The following is a 13,753-nucleotide window of genomic DNA, read 5'->3' on the forward strand; positions in this document are numbered from 1 at the left end:
GCAAGTCCAGAGAATTTAATTTGCAAGTCTTATGTTTTCCTGTAATTTTCCAAAACACCATAAAACCTGCACATGGTGGGTACTATTGTACTTAGGAGAATTCATTGAACACAAATATGTGTGTTATAAAACAGTAAAACTTATCACGATGATGATATCACCAGTAAAAGTGCAATTTTTGTGAAAAAATTAAAAAAATTAATACAAACGCTAACGTTGGCGAGCGTTTGTGACTAAGTGGCTACTAAATAACACTGGACATACCACATTTTAAATACCCTGGGTTATCTACTTTTTCAAATGGTATGCCATGGTGGGGTTAATTTTCATTTCTGGGCTGCCATACCGTCTCAAAGGCAACATTGAAAAATAGAAATCTTATATCTTGGCAAATCTTATATTTGACCCTGTAACTTTCCAAAACACCATAAAACCTGTACACGAGGGGTACTGTTGTACTTATGAGACATTACTCTACACAAATATGAATATATGAGAGCAGTAAAATGTATAATACTGATGATATCATTGGTGAAAGGGCAGTTTATTTGTGGAAAATGCAAAACAACAAATATAAATGCAAATTTTGGCCAGGGTTTTTGACTAATGGCTACTAAAAAAGACTGGACATACCCCATTTTGAATACCCTGGGTTGTCTACATTTACAAACGGTATGCCAAGATGGGGTTAATTTTCATTCCTGGACTACCATACGGTCTCAAAGGCAACATGGGCCCAGCAAACCAATCTGGCAAATTTCAATGGAAATTGGGAAAGCCCTATATTTGACCTCTGTAAGTTTCCAAAAACTCATAAAACCTGTACATGGGGCATACTGTTGTAATTGTGAGATATTGCTGAATACAAATATGTGTATTTTATTGCATCTAACAGTATTATGACATTAACAGTTAAAATGTCACATTCACATTCACATTTATTCACATTCAATTATGTTTCATATATAAATATGTAATATAAAATGAAAACCCTGTTTTTCAATGTGTGGAGATTGTATAGTTTTTAGTTTGAGGTTGGATAACAACTGTGAATAAAAAATACTTTGACTTTCTTTGTCTTAGGATATATATTAAAATATGTCAGAGCCAAACCAGACCGTATTGTCCTATTTTGTTATTAAGGGGTTTTCGGATGTCCCACAACTTCAAGTTCTTATCTTCCATTTGGTTCTGCTCATTTATCTCGTCACACTTGGTGGTAATGTGGCAATTCTTCTGCTGGTCTGCTGGGACTCTCATCTTCATACTCCCATGTACTTCTTCCTGTGTAACCTTTCTGTCCTGGACATATCTTCTATCAATGTCACTCTTCATCAGATCTTTGCTAATTTTATAATAGGACAGAGTACTGTTTCACATATGGCTTGCATGGTCCAGGTATGCATGTTTTCATGGTTTTCTGGGAATGAGCTGGTACTACTGACTGCCATGAGTTATGACCGGTATGTGGCCATCTGCAATCCCTTGCAGTATCCGTTGACCATGAACCTTAGATTTTGCATTCGCATGGCCATGTTCTGTTGGATGTGGAGTCTGGGCTTGGTCATTCCTCCTGTTATCATACTAGCACGTTTTTCTTGTTACATATCTAACAAAATCAACCACTTCTTCTGTGACATTATCCCATTGATGAACCTTTCCTGCAGTGACACCTCTATTTTGGAATTGTTGATATTTACAGAAGGTGTCCTTTTTTCAACTTTCACTCCTTTTATTCTCACGTTCACCTCCTATGTTTTCATTATAACCACCATAATGAGAATAAAGACCAACACCGGGAGACGCAAAGCCTTCTACACATGCTCTTCACACCTTACAATTGTCATTATGCTGTATGTCATTCTCATTTGTCAGTACATGGTACCAACATCAACAAGTGCTTCGAAATATAATAAGCTTTTCTCTTTGTTTAACACAGCCGGCGTTCCCATGCTAAACCCTTTGGTTTATAGCTTGAAAAATCAAGACGTAAAATCTGCCGCAAAACGTATCCTGAAATGCTGTAAAATGGCGTTTTGAAGACTGATCAGAACAGGAACCAAGGAGAAGTGCGCACGACAGTTTATTAGTCACAAAATCTTAATTTTTTTAATAAATCATAAGTAGGGCAACATATAAACATCAACATTTCAGTCTCTGCATAGAGACTTTTATCAGGTCCTGATCATAGGCGTGCGCAGCCTATTGTATAAGGGTGTGCACCCTAAAGCACAAAAACACACGCCGCATATATATATACATATATATATATATATATATATATATATATATACTGCTGTGTGTGTGTGTGTGTAAGGGCGCTGTGTGTGAGGGCGATGTGTGTAAGGGTGCTGTGTGTTTAAGGAGCGCTGTGTGTGTGTGTGTGTGTGAGGGCGCTGTGTGTGTGTGTGAGGGCGCTGTGTGTGTAAGGGCGCTGTATGCATGTGTAAGGGTGCTTTTAGTGTGTATATGTGAGGGTGATGTGTGTGTGAGGGCGCTGTGTGTGTAAGGGCACTGTATGTGTGTGTAAGGGTGCTGTGTGTGTGTGTGTGTGTGTAAGGGTGCTGTTAGTGTGTATATGTGAGGGTGCTGTTAGTGTGTGTGTGTGTGTGTGTGTGTGTAAGGGTGATGTGTGTGTAAGGGTGCTGTTAGTGTGTATGTGTAAGGGTGATGTGTGTGTGAGGGTGCTGTATGTGGGTGCTGTGTGTGTGTGCTGTATGTTTGGGGGATTGTGTGTATTGTGTGGGGGCCGTTTGGTAAATATCTCCCCTCCCTTCTTACCTTATGTAGGGAGGGGGGACCTTGCTGCTGCTGCCTTCCCTGGTGGTCCAGTGGAGGTGGGGGCAGATTTCTTAATATCCCCCCTCCCTTCTTACATTATGCCTGGGAGGGGGGATCATTTCTGCTGCTGCCTTCCCTGGTGGTCCAGTGGAGAGTGAACTCTAGCCTTGCAGGCTAGAGTTCACTCTTGCGAGATCTAAGCGTTGCCGCGGTAACCGCGGCAACGCTCAGAATCCCGCGAGAGGACCCGGCGGAGCTGCTGGCAAGAGCTCCCCGGGTCCTCTCCTGCCTCCCTCCCTGCCTGTGGGTCGGTGGAGAGGGAGGCTTAGAGCAGAGCCGGCGCTCGGATAGCGCCGGCTCTGCATGAGCCGACAGGGGAGATCCCGAGATCTCCCCTGCCGGTCTCAATACATAGGCGTGCCGCGGGGATTAGGGTGTGCCCAGGCACACCCGGCACACCCCGTGCGCACGCCTATGGTCCTGATGAAACTCTACATGCAAAGACGGAAACACTGACGTGTATATGATGTCCTGCTTATGATTTACCGGTAATCCAGCAATGAAGATTTTGTGACTAATTAATCCTTTTGTGCACATCTCCTTGGTTCCTATATATATATATATAAAATACAGGGACCAAGATCTTGATATGTGTCTTTTTTATTAAAAAATAAAGACGTACATTTTTTTAAAACAATTTACAAATCCCTTGAGTGCTCTCATAGTAAAGAATAAAATTTAATAAAACGATGCAATTTACTTATAACTTGTGTTGAGCTTTTTTCATGTAACGCTCCATTTTCTTTTACATATTTATTAAAGATTTAACAAATTACATCACAATCCGGTTCTGCCCAGGCACAGCCGAGGCACGCAGTGCATTGGAGGAGAACAATATAAACATTGCTTCATATCTCCTCTGACCTGACTGCTTTCTGCCAGGTGCAAAGGACAGAGCTTATAACAATGATTGAGGCTCCCCAAAACTCATAAAAAGCATGTTTTAAATAAACGGGATAAGTAAACATAACATTAAAAATCCTGGTAAGTAACCGTCCCCTTTTAACTGATCTCATGTTAAAAGACATTTCAATACCCACAGCACGGATATATTTCCTTATATACGGCTAAATATTTGGCTACAGAAGATCTGCTCTCCAGTCTCTAGTAACTTATGCCCAAGCACAGAAATGAGTATCTAATTAAATTAACTCAGGGAGTTCTTTCAAGAACCTCAGCAAAGTGAAAAGACAGGGGCAGAGATAAACGGTGCTGGATTCAGGACTTTGAATTTAACCCCTGGCACCATCATAACTGCATTCTGATGAGGTTGTTATGGTACCCAGAGTGTTCCTTTAAATTCAATTATTTTATTAGCAACATGCTGTATGTGGTTCTGATCTGAAGAGAAAATAAACAATTTAGGTGCCATTGGTACTGTTGGAATCTGAATTCAAGTTGTGAGGCTAATCCTCTAAATGGGGTTTGAAATTCCCTCATTGTGTGAGTTGCCATTTGGTTTGTGAGTACAGTAGACGCCATTGCCAATATTGTCCCATAATTCACAATTTATCAAGTAAACAGTTGAGTGACTAGTGACATAGTTAGTTTACTTCACTTGGGTTAATTAACATTTGCTATTCATTATTATTATGCAATCAATAAATCTTCCCCTATAATAAAATAAAACAAAAACACTTTCTGGAAGTGTATCCTAATGAATTTTGCTCTACGATCTTATGACATCAAAGTTAATGCACCAAAGCAATAAATTAAGTTAAGTCACCATTGATGATGCCCTAAAATTTAATCTGCACACCCAGATACTTCTTCTTTGTGCCGTACTATAATACACGCCTCTTGTGATCCTGCCCTGATTTCGTGATGGGGACGGGATGGGTCAAAAAGCTATATATTATAACTGAGTCGTGGTAGATTCATCATGGGTAATTTTACAAAAGAACAACAAATTAGCCACAGAAAACAATGAATTTATTCATCAACTCATCATGTCTGCCGAAGATTATTTGCATTTTAATGGCTTCATCAGTAAGCAAAACTGTTGTTTTTGGGGTACAGAAAATCCATGGATAATTCATCAGCCCCAATTGCACCCTACTTGCAGGAATTATTGGGCAGAAATTCCAAGGAATATAGTGTATTAGGTGGATATTTTTGATATTGAGGAAAAAGATAGAAATGCAATTACAGTGTTTGGAGCTATAAACTAGCTCCTATTTCTGCACCTTATTGGTATAATCCACACCTGAGAATATGGGCTTGATGTCTTGATCCGATAGGATGTGGTTCAGATATACAGGTGGTCCTCACTTTGCGACCTACCTGTTTTGTGACGGCTCACACTTAAGACCAGCTCTCTAGCGCGTGCATTAAAGGGATTCACCACATTAGAGAGCTGGTCTATGTTCGGGAATTTTCCCTAAACATAGATTGGAGGGATTCCCTGCTTTGGTGCTGTAAGGATCTTACCTTGATTGGGAGTCAACACGCAGAGTTTAAAGCACCCTTTACAATTTTACACCAGCCAAGGGGACTCAAGGCAGAAATCCCCAAGGCAGTGAAACGGTGCACTGGGGCTGATAATAACCAGTGCTTCCAGGAACGAGGTACAGGCAAGGAATATCCAAAGGCGTAGTCAGGGACGGAATACAAAATAAGGACAGGCGATAATCAGGCATAAACGAAGGATGAGCAGAGGATCAAGAACCAGGAGTCAGATTAACAGCAGAACACCAAACAGGAACAAAATGATCTGACCATGAGACACCAACCAGGCAGGGTTTAAATAGGGAAACATCAGCAACTTATCAGGAACAGGTGTGCAGGGTCCAGGCGGGGAGACAACAGGATACCAGGAACTGTCAGAAAATAACCAAAGTGTGGAGCCTAAGGTAAGGTTACTGACTGGGAAGTAGGAGACTCAGGTTCAAACCCAGTCGGCCCAAATACACAAATATGTGTATGGCACGATGACAATTGTGACAGGTGCATATGTCTATGTTTGGGGAATCCCTCTAATTTATGTTCAGGTAATGTTCCCCAAACATAGATTTAAGGGATTCTCTGCTCTACTGCGCTAGTGTATGTTAGGGGAAATTTCACTGAATGTAGACATATGCGCCAGAGCAGGGAATTCCTCTAATCCATATTTGTGGAAAATTCCCAGAACATAGACCTGCGCATGTGCCTCACTTACCGACCAATTCTTTTTTCGACATGGTCGTAAGAACGGAACCTGGTCAGTAAGTGAGTGGCACCTGTATAAGAAAAACAGAAAAATAACAATAATATAGTATGTCAGATGTCCCGAGTAGTGAATAAAATATGTATTAAATGCACACTCACATTTAATGGAGCCTTCAAATGGCTTCTTATGAAAGGTTTGGAGTGGAATAATCCCCACTCTTGGTATGTGTAAGTTAAAATCCTCACTGAGTTATATAAAAATTAAGAAATAAAATATAGTGCACACTGTGTTGTAAAATGAGTAAAATAACAGGAGATGTACTCACTTGGCTTGGAGCAAATATATATTTCCAAAGGCATAGGTGGTATATTCCTCACCAAGGAAAATGATGTCCCAACATCAGGATAATAGGAAGGTCTAGAGGCACTAATTATACTTAATCTTTATTTAAAAAGTAATGATAAAAACCCCAAAAAATAAAGTAGAGTAACACAACGCGTTTCACCCAGTAATTAGTCTTTTTCAAAGTGTATACCAGAATACAAAATTAGAAAATAACTGTCACATGACATCATAGGTCATGTGACCGTCTTAATTAACTTTCGAACAATAGAAACTAAATAAAAACAAGCATCGGTACAATAAAAGAAAATTATGCCATGAAGTAGAATGGCTTATAAAAATGAGGCTTGCAGCACATGAGAAAAACAGGAGATGAAATGAGAGGGAGTACATAGATGGCCGTCTAAGCCACGTGATCAGCACAGCCGAAGCTACAAATTATAGCCAAAAAGCTCTTATAGCATAAATTTGCTGTAGGGGAATGGGTAAGAAGAAGAAAAAAAATCTGAAATGAGCACTGTAAGGGATGAATTTGGCTCAAGTGTGTGTGTAGTAAAATGGATGCGCCTAGGTGTGATAAAAATGGCACCGCAGTCCATGTCACATGACTGGCGTGCTCACGATGGAAAAATAAAGTTCAAAACGAAAAGTGCTGGGATGTAGATATATTACAGGCAAGCTGGGAGATGTAGATAAAACTTAAAAACGTGGAGAATAAAAAAGGAGCTGGATTGTCAAACATGACAGTCTTGCTCCAAAAACATGGTGTTGGAGCAAAATACAACAAGTGACCATATAATATTAGGCGGGGAAATCTAAAAGGCTGTGGAGAATAAAAACAATTAGAAATATATGAATATTTTTTTTTTTAAATTATAAAAAATATGGTAAATATTAATAAGAATTGCAGAGGACAGTAAAACCAAAATTAATGAACCCATAAAAAAAAAAAAAAAGACAATATAATGCATGGAGAAACGAAAACAGAAACATTTTTAAGAACCCATATTTAAAACTATCAAAAAAATAATAGAGTATAAAATATATGAAGCATATAACAAACATTTGTTAGAAAAACGCAATATTAGAAAAACATTTAAAAAAAATAATCAGGTCAAAATCTACAAATTTTGCAAGTCCATCTGTAGTGTAAAAAAGAGTGACATCATATATCAAGATCTTTGTAAAATGCTGGTTCAATATGGTTAGAGAACTTTCTGTTTAGGTGCTATCATGAAGAGTGAGCTTAACATCTAGAACTTCAATCATAAAGATGATTATGTAAAGTGAGTACAATAAGTAAGCGTCTAGCTAGGAAGGTGCAGTCCCAAATTGTAGTCCTTTAGGATTACCTCTCTGAGATTATTATGAGCTGTCCGTATCATGTATCATGGAATTTCCTGGGGTGTTGTAGAGTGTGGTAGAAACTCCATCATTGCACTGATGCCTTCACCTTTGGAACCTATTAGGCAATAGTAGGGACTGGTGGTTGCAACCAGTGGACAGGGGTCAACCACCTTGCTTCCTTCACATCAAGTTAAATTCTTCTTGTATTTAGATAGCGAAGCCTGGGTGTAATGAAGCAATAATGTTTCATATATGGAAGTAAATATGAGAGGGCCCTCCATAATTTTGCTCTGACTTTAACCATATTAAGCCATAGCTAAACTTCTGTGTGTTTAAAACTCTTCAAGGAAATTAGGTACAACAAGGGGATGTTTATAATAAAGAGCATGACGTTGATGTGGGGCAACTGTGTGTCATCGTGGACACTCTTATAAACTTGATATATCTGCATTCTGTCAGACAGCTTTGAGAAATGGTTCTAAAATTCTGTATCTGTGCCATATTTTTTTTAAAGGAACACTCCATGCATCATAACCTCTACATTTGTCTTGGTTGCCGTTACCCTTACACACAGGACAAAGGATACCCACAAAGTGAGGGTCCAAAGGCTATATTATAGGCCTTAGAGTGACTGGATTTAACTAATTACACGAAAGAATCAAAGTCAGAAATAGCAGAGGTTAGGAATACAGAGATACAGATACACGAAAAACAAGGTCAGGATAATAGTAATGCACAGGTCAATATATACATTTGTTGATTAATTTTGCCTGTTTTTCTATATTTTTTGGTTATTTTTTCTTGTAAATATTTGATAAGTTGTATATATTTTTTCAGTTTAGATATGCTTTTTGATTGCTTTAGTCTTAATATTATGAGCTTCTGAGATCTATGAGATCTATAATTTAATGAGATGTTTATATTTGTATATAGAATGTACTCTATTAGAGATATTTTGCCTGTGACATCTATATGATGTGCTGTATTTGTCTTTTGACTCAATTTTTTCTATTTGCATGCCTGCTGTTCTTTTCTGTGTCTTGAGTCTTTGCCTTAATAGTCTTGATTCTCCTCTTTAAATTGATTTATAATCATTATAAGATATTTTACGTAATGCCCATAATCTTGATATGGTATGTGAAATGCTTTTAACACACCTTATTCTGGGTCACTCTTCTTATTGGGTATAAAGTGACATCTTCATAGTATATATGATGACACGATCTTTTTCTAATTTTTGTTCATATCTTTTTAAATTGTTTTGCTTATTGCACTTTGCACTTTACATTTCTATATTTCTATGATAACAGATAGATAGTCCATGAAGAAATTTCATGCATTTCACTGGCACACTCGATATATACACGCCAGAAAATTATACCGCTCTTATAATTGTGTTTGTTTATCGGTATCCTAGCAACACCACGTCATCATACACGCATCACGTGACCGTGGTGTTTTCACTTCCTGTTTCACTTCCGGGTGTGCACGAAGGGATTCAAGGGTTTCTTCACGATTGGTGAGTACATTTTCTTGTTTCCTATATATATAACTTTTGTAGCTAGGTACATTGACCTTGAGAAAGACCCGAATGGGTCGAAACGTCGGCTATTTTTTAATGCTATACCTATTGGAATAAACTACCCCTTTTTTCATCTACCAAGTCCTTGGAGTGCATCTCTTTATTTCTGTTTATATATATATATATATATATATATATATATATACATATATATAATAAAAATAGTGAAAGGCTTGCACTCATGGTCTTTTTGTTTGTAAAAGATTCCTTTATTTCATTCCTTGGTAAAATACGATCAACGTTTCAGCCATCGATCATCAGGATCAATTCAGCACAAATACATATTCTGACTAATACACTTATATAGCTAAACAAACTAATTGATCAATCATAAAATCACTCACCACCTGTATTGCTATTTCCTCTGCGTCTCTTGATCGCTTCTGCGCATGTGCGAGCCACTGGCGGATCCAGGGGGGGCAACGGGGCAATTGCCCCCCCAAGATTCTCCCCTGCCGGCTAGTGCAGGGCTGGCATTGCCCAAGTGCCAGCCCTGCAATGTGCCTGCGGACCGGGGAGGGAGATCAGTGATCTCCCTCCCCGGTCCTCAGGCACTATGCTGGCAGCCGGCGGGGGGAGGGAGTGAGAGAGGACCCGGGAGCTCTGCCTGCAGCTCCTCCGGGTCCTCCTCTCGCGAGCACGGAGCGTTGCCGCGGTTACCACGGCAACGCTCCAAATCTCGCGAGAGTGAACTCTAGCCCTGGAGCGCGGGCTAGAGTTCACTCCTACCACTGGAACCACCAATGAATCCCACTGGAACCACCAATGAATCCCACTGGGACCACCAGGGAACAAAATATGCCCCCCTCCTCCCAGTAAAGGTAAGAAGGGAGGGGGGACATAAAGTATATATTTATTTTAATTAAATGTAAAAAAAAAGCCTCCCTACCCTCCTTCCCCCCCCATACACACACTACACACACTGCCCCACAAACACTGCCACCCCATACATACACTATACACACTGCCCCACAAACACTGCCCCATACACACACTGCCCCACAAACACTGCCCCATACACACACTACACACACTGCCCCACAAACACTGCCCCCCATACATACACTATACACACTGCCCCACAAACACTGCCCCCATACACACACTGCCCCACAAACACACACTACACACACTGCCCCACAAACACTGCCCCCCATACATACATTATACACACTGCCCCACAAACACTGCCCCCCATACATACACTACACACACTGCCCCACAAACACTGCCCCCCATACATACACTATACACACTGCCCCACAAACACTGCCTCCCCCATACTCTATACACACTGCCCCACAAACACTGCCCCCCATACATACACTATACACACTGCCACACAAACACTGCCCCCATACACACACTGTCCCACACACTGCCCCCAATACGCACACTGCCCCAAACACACACACAATGCCACCCTCACATACACACTGCACCGCTCACACACACACACACACACACACTGCCCCCTAACACACACACTGCAACCCTGACATACACTTCCGCCCTCACACACTCGCACACACACACTTCACCACACACACACACTTCACCCCTAACACATACCACTGCTCCTATGCCCTATATCCCAGCAGACCCCAGGTAAGTTGTCAAACTGTTCTTAAACGGTTTGACTACTTACTCTGGGATGGGATCCTGGCACTACTGTGCCCTAACTACTACACTGAGCTGTAGTGGTTATTGTGCCTGGATTATTTATTTAAATAATCTACAAGTGCCCCTCCCGAGATGAGGCTCTGGATCCGCCACTGGTGCGAGCATGCCGCTACCCGGAAGTAGCGTACTGACGTCACCAGCCGTTACCAGGGTTATCTGATGCTACTTCAGGCTCCCTGGCAACTAGGTGAACAAAACAAAACAAAATGTGCGCCGGGTCTTATCTCTCATATAGCATACATGCAGCCAGACTAATCAAAATAAAATATACATACCAATCATACAATCCTTAAAACTACAATCCCTACTGTTCACTCATTAGAGCATGATTTTTCATTCCATATTTATGCCAATTCTCTTTGCTGTAATTATGCTGTAATTTTTAACAAATAAGTTTTACATTTCTCTCTTTGCAACAAAGTTTTAAATTAAGAACCCATCAAAAAAAATATATATATCTTCATTCAAGTGATTTTAAAGAACACTTATACTAATATCTTACCAAACATGTTAAAATGACTCATCTATTTAATGTGCACTGGAGTTCTATTCTATACACTAAAGTATTATTAAGTGGATTTTATGTTAAAGTGACCATGTGACTAATATACATTAAAGTGCTTCCAAGCATATCAGTTACACATAACAGGAACTGAGAATCCATGCCTAAAGTACAATGTGAGAGAAAAATAACACAAAACAAATTACTACCCAAAAGTTTGACAAAGACTGGTGTTAGAATAAGTGCATGGAAAGTGTTGAAATACTGCCATTTGAAATACCCTAGGGTGTCTACTTTTCAAAAATATATGATTTGATGGGGGTAAATTATATTGTCCGGCTTCAAAAATGTCCCAAAGAGGACATGGGTGCATGATGAACAGCTGTGAAAATTTAAAGTTAGAAAACTAGAATGTGCACCCTCCAAATAATGTATTTTAGACCCCAGAGAACCCAACACAAATATACATGGTGTATCACTGTACTCAGAAGATGTTGCTGAACACATATTGGGGTATTCTTTGGCAGTAACCCTTAAAATTCACAGTACATGTATTATTAAATTGCTATGTGAAAAAAAAAGAAATCACAAAAAATTAATTTTTATTTGGCATAGATTGGTGGTAAAATAGTTGCATGCAAAGAGTCAAAATACCCCAAGTTAAATATTGTAGGTTGTCTTGTGAAGGGTTATTCAGGGATTCCTGACAGATATCAGTGTTACAATGTAACGCGTTAATTTTGAAAAAATAAATGGTTTGGAAATAGAAATGTGCTACTTGTCCTTATTGCCCTATAACTTTCCAAAAATTCTAAGAACATGCTAACATTGGGTATTTCTAAGCTCAGGACAAAATTTAGAAACTATTTAGCATGGGTGTTTTTTTGGTGTGGTTGTAGATGCGTAACAGATTTTGGGGGTCAAAGTTAGAAAAAGTGTTTTTTTTTTTGTTTGTTTTTCAGCATATTTTATAATTTTTGTATAGTAAATTATATGATATGATGAAAATAATGGTATCTTTCAAAAGACTATTTGATGGCAAGAAAAATGGTATGTAATATGTGTGCTTACAGTAAAAGAGTAAAATGCTGAGATATTGAATAGCTACCTTTAAATTTTCCAGTAGAAATTGTGGACATGAAATGTATTTGGCAAATACATCTCTAAGGAATATCACTGATGATGCAATGCAATAATAAACTATTAAACAATATAATTAGTCTCTAGCATGTAGGTACTGTGGGATTTCCTACCTCTATGGACGAGTTTTCACTCTTTACAATAGATTAAAAAGTCGTACTCATTGCAGCCAAACGCTAACCTCAGAATGACTGATGCTGAAAACGTTAAAGTAGTACAGCAGGTATCAGATCACATTATAGAACAAAAGGCAAATGTTGCACTTTAATTGTAACTGTTGATTGCTTTGGAGTAAGAGGATGGAGTAGGAGTCACTGCTGACAATATGACATTTCAGAGTTACATGTTGGAATTGGCCCCAAACCGTCAAGTCTATACTTTCATACACCTGTATTATTGCTCTCCCCCAAAAAAAGACGAAAAACCCATTATGAAGTGAATTTGAGCTGTCTTACGATACTTAAAATAAAATTCTACTAGACTTCATAATGGCAATAGGATTCCTCCATGGCTTCACAAACTGTCAAATCTTGAATTTCCTGTTTTTCAATAAAACATACAAAATTTGTATTTAAATCCTGCAGTATCTGCAAATACAAACTCTTCAGGCAACAAACTCCACATATTTGTTTTCTGTAAAGAACCCCTTCTGCCGTAGATTAAATACCTTTCTCCAAGACTTTTATTAAGATTGTAGTCTGTCAATGCACTTTTCGCAGTTTCCACAGGATTCTTCTTTAAAACGTGTGCCCAATATTGCACTGCATAGTCAAGGTGAGGTCTTACTACTGATTGATAAAGAGATTTGATTATATTTGTTTCATGTGCATTAATATCATTTGTATATGTAGCTTTACCTTACTGTCCTTTGTGTCAGAAAATTTACTTTGCACAATGTTTTATATAAATGTTCTAAAGTTGATCTCATTATTATTATTATTATTATACCTAACTCAACCTACTTAGGTTATAAGTTGATTGTAAATGGCTTATTCCAAAATGTATAACTTTGTATTTATCTATATTAAATCTCAGTTTCCATTTGAATGCCCAGAGTTGTTGGGTAGAGGTTTTGGTTTATACAAGAATACCAGGGAAATAATGTTAAAATTATCATCAAATTTTCGATTTTAATTTTTTTTTTAAAGTTTATTACTTTTAACAAAAT

At 38.8% G+C, this 13,753-nt stretch overlaps 1 protein-coding gene across 1 annotated transcript; it reads left to right on the forward strand.

The window, feature by feature from the left end:
• The first annotated feature begins 1,098 nt into the window (after positions 1-1,098).
• Positions 1,099-2,040, forward strand: LOC134573620 (olfactory receptor 5V1-like). Its single transcript, XM_063433404.1, has one exon. The coding sequence runs from the start codon at positions 1,099-1,101 to the stop codon at positions 2,038-2,040; it is 942 nt and encodes a 313-aa protein (XP_063289474.1).
• Positions 2,041-13,753: the final 11,713 nt, after the last annotated feature.

This window comes from Pelobates fuscus, chromosome 9 (genome assembly GCF_036172605.1).
Source record: "Pelobates fuscus isolate aPelFus1 chromosome 9, aPelFus1.pri, whole genome shotgun sequence".
Taxonomy (NCBI): Eukaryota; Metazoa; Chordata; class Amphibia; order Anura; family Pelobatidae; genus Pelobates; species Pelobates fuscus.

What these genes read in the sequence shown, in the direction of transcription:
- LOC134573620 (XM_063433404.1), top strand. Translation starts at nt 1,099, where the DNA reads ATGTCAGAGCCAAACCAGACCGTATTGTCCTATTTTGTTATTAAGGGG.